General features: G+C 51.9%; 1 protein-coding gene across 1 annotated transcript; it reads right to left on the reverse strand.

The window, feature by feature from the left end:
* Positions 1–1,570: 1,570 nt before the first annotated feature.
* On the reverse strand, positions 1,571–2,532 carry LOC146195043 (uncharacterized). Its single transcript, XM_084596187.1, has one exon. It carries the CDS (start codon positions 2,456–2,458, stop codon positions 1,571–1,573), a length of 888 nt encoding a protein of 295 aa, XP_084452313.1. The 5' UTR covers positions 2,459–2,532.
* Positions 2,533–3,575: the final 1,043 nt, after the last annotated feature.

Below are 3,575 nucleotides of genomic sequence, written 5' to 3' on the forward strand. Positions count from 1 at the left end.
CCTGTTTTCCGGCTGGCGTTACATAACCTCGACGGCGCTTATAGTAGCCTTACCTGTTTTCCGGCTGGCGTTACATAACCTCGACGGCGCTTATAGTAGCCTTACCTGTTTTCCGGCTGGCGTTACATAACCTCGACGGCGCTTATAGTAGCCTTACCTGTTTTCCGGCTGGCGTTACATAACCTCGACGGCGCTTATAGTAGCCTTACCTGTTTTCCGGCTGGCGTTACATAACCTCGACGGCGCTTATAGTAGCCTTACCTGTTTTCCGGCTGGCGTTACATAACCTCGACGGCGCTTATAGTAGCCTTACCTGTTTTCCGGCTGGCGTTACATAACCTCGACGGCGCTTATAGTAGCCTTACCTGTTTTCCGGCTGGCGTTACATAACCTCGACGGCGCTTATAGTAGCCTTACCTGTTTTCCGGCTGGCGTTACATAACCTCGACGGCGCTTATAGTAGCCTTACCTGTTTTCCGGCTGGCGTTACATAACCTCGACGGCGCTTATAGTAGCCTTACCTGTTTTCCGGCTGGCGTTACATAACCTCGACGGCGCTTATAGTAGCCTTACCTGTTTTCCGGCTGGCGTTACATAACCTCGACGGCGCTTATAGTAGCCTTACCTGTTTTCCGGCTGGCGTTACATAACCTCGACGGCGCTTATAGTAGCCTTACCTGTTTTCCGGCTGGCGTTACATAACCTCGACGGCGCTTATAGTAGCCTTACCTGTTTTCCGGCTGGCGTTACATAACCTCGACGGCGCTTATAGTAGCCTTACCTGTTTTCCGGCTGGCGTTACATAACCTCGACGGCGCTTATAGTAGCCTTACCTGTTTTCCGGCTGGCGTTACATAACCTCGACGGCGCTTATAGTAGCCTTACCTGTTTTCCGGCTGGCGTTACATAACCTCGACGGCGCTTATAGTAGCCTTACCTGTTTTCCGGCTGGCGTTACATAACCTCGACGGCGCTAATAGTAGCCTTACCTGTTTTCCGGCTGGCGTTACATAACCTCGACGGCGCTTATAGTAGCCTTACCTGTTTTCCGGCTGGCGTTACATAACCTCGACGGCGCTTATAGTAGCCTTACCTGTTTTCCGGCTGGCGTTACATAACCTCGACGGCGCTTATAGTAGCCTTACCTGTTTTCCGGCTGGCGTTACATAACCTCGACGGCGCTTATAGTAGCCTTACCTGTTTTCCGGCTGGCGTTACATAACCTCGACGGCGCTTATAGTAGCCTTACCTGTTTTCCGGCTGGCGTTACATAACCTCGACGGCGCTTATAGTAGCCTTACCTGTTTTCCGGCTGGCGTTACATAACCTCAACGGCGCTTATAGTATCCTTACCTGTTTTCCGGCTGGCGTTACATAACCTCGACTTGTAAAAGAGAGAGGGTGGGGCCGGAGCGGACAGTGACGACTCTGCCTAGGCATCTCTTGGTGGCTCCGATAGGAACCGGTTAAAAAATTGTGACAGTAGGTGCTGTCGCTGAAGCCAGCGTTGTTTGCCCCGACTTCGAAGCAAATAGATCAGCGGCGACTTCGACGGCGAAGCCAGGGTTCTTTACAGCGTATAGCATCTTGCGATGGCTTCCATTAGGCGCAGAAAAGGGTCTGAACACTTCGTGCGGCCGTTGATGGACTGCCACCAATGCCAGTAGAGGTGCGACTCCAGAAGAGCCGATTTCGTCTTCTGGCCGTTGCGCACTAGCTTGCGCTTGATATTTTGCCATGCGCTTTCAATGCGCTGAGTGTTTGCTCCGGTCGTGGAGTCGACAAAATGGATGGTGTGGTTCACCGTGTGCCAGTTGAGATTCAGGGGAACTCCGGTTGGGTCCTGAAGGGTCGGAATACAGTTGTACGCGGCCCATTCATCACTGTAAACTGTAGTTCCTGGCGTGATGTTGGCCGCGATGATAGGGCCTAAAGTAGCTGCATCCCTCTTGTCAACTTTGAAGACGCGAAGCTCTCCAGTCTGGGACCACACCATCCCAAACACCCACGGACCCTTATCGGCGACACCACCGTAGTTATTACGGTGCCTTGGAGGAACATTGTCGCCGGATAGAAGCCTTCCTCTGTTGGCTTTCCGCTTTCCACGCAAGAGGCATTCATCGATTTGAACCTCTTCGCCAACTCCTCCCATGGGAGGCCGCTGGAGAAGCTCCTGCTGCAGCACTTCCCGGGTATAGTTTCGCCAGTCTGTGCGGACATCGTTGTGAAGCTCGAAATCTTTGAGCACGAGCTCCCGGGTCTGTCTGGATGTCAGTTCTTTCGCCATACAGTAGGTGATCCAAATTATGTCTCGCCTTGACAACTTTACATTTGGACGTCCCAAACGGTCTGTACAGGCAAAAAAAGACCCTTGGCCTTGTACCCCTCGAAGCACACCGGTGCCATGAAGCTGTGAAAGCTGCTTGCGGCACCTATTACATCTAAAGCTTGGCCGCATTCCATTTTTGGCTTTCCTGTTAAATGTCACCACTTCTCCTTCGCAGGAAGGCTTGTCGGGGTTAAAGGTAAGGTCTTTACAGACACCCCAGTACTCCGAAGTTGCAGGGCGGCCTCCCTGGCTACTGGCTCAGGATGGCCGGCTTACAGTTGATTCGGGGGTAAGCCTAAGCTCGCGGAGGAATGCTTGCTCAGTCTCAAATGTCTTGATGGCGGCACATACCTCGCCGACCGAAGGGTCAATTCTTGAGGTCGCCATATAAGTGTGATATCCCGGTTATAGGGCTCTTTTCGGGGTAGAGAGCAGGAATCACACACGAAATAGGGCCAGCAGCAGACTTAGAGCTTGATGCCCCCGCTCACCCGACGGTCTTGAGGCTGAGCCTGGAAGCCGACGCCACTGCGGTGATCCGGTGTTTTAGGTGGGAGATGGTGGCCTTAGATTCAGGCAGCGCTGACGGTGACGGTTTACACAGCGAGCTGAATATATGCGCAGGCAGGACTAGCGAGCCGTCTTCGTATTGTTATGACGGTGCATCATCCGCACTTTAGCAAGGAATATCAGTCAGCAAAAGTTGACGTAATTTGAATATAAATATGCTCACGGTTTATACAGATGCAGCTTATGTCGGACAATGTAGCAATATCCTTGAGAGTTTCAAATGTTGTGGCTCGAGCTCCCCAGATGGTGCAGAAACAACGGCACAGAACGGCAGACTATCACATGCAGGAATAAGCGGACAAAGGAGTCAGGCCCTCTTAAATAACCTCGGGCGTAGTTTTGGCGCCTTTTTTGCCTGACAGGAGTGCTTTCTTCCATATATCTTCAGTCCTGCTGTACCTGATTGGTGTATTTTCCCTCGCCGGAGACGTCTCCGCAGTCTCACTGACTTTAGATGTTTAGCTTTCGGCATCGCAAGTGTGTGTGTGTGTGTGTGTGTGTGTGTGTGTGTGTGTGTGTGTGTGTGTGTGTGTGTGTGTGTGTGTTTGTGTGTGTGTGTGTGTGTCGCGCGGCCCTGCAGCCTAATATATGTATATGTTTATTTATCCACTGCACAGACGAGAGAGAGTTTTCTTGGTCTCAAATTTAGTGCGCCGCCTGTGCCACGCTATGAGCA

This window comes from Amblyomma maculatum, chromosome 3, assembly GCF_055883805.1.
Source record: "Amblyomma maculatum isolate TAMU_Amacu chromosome 3, ASM5588380v1, whole genome shotgun sequence".
In the NCBI taxonomy this organism is placed as follows: domain Eukaryota; kingdom Metazoa; phylum Arthropoda; class Arachnida; order Ixodida; family Ixodidae; genus Amblyomma; species Amblyomma maculatum.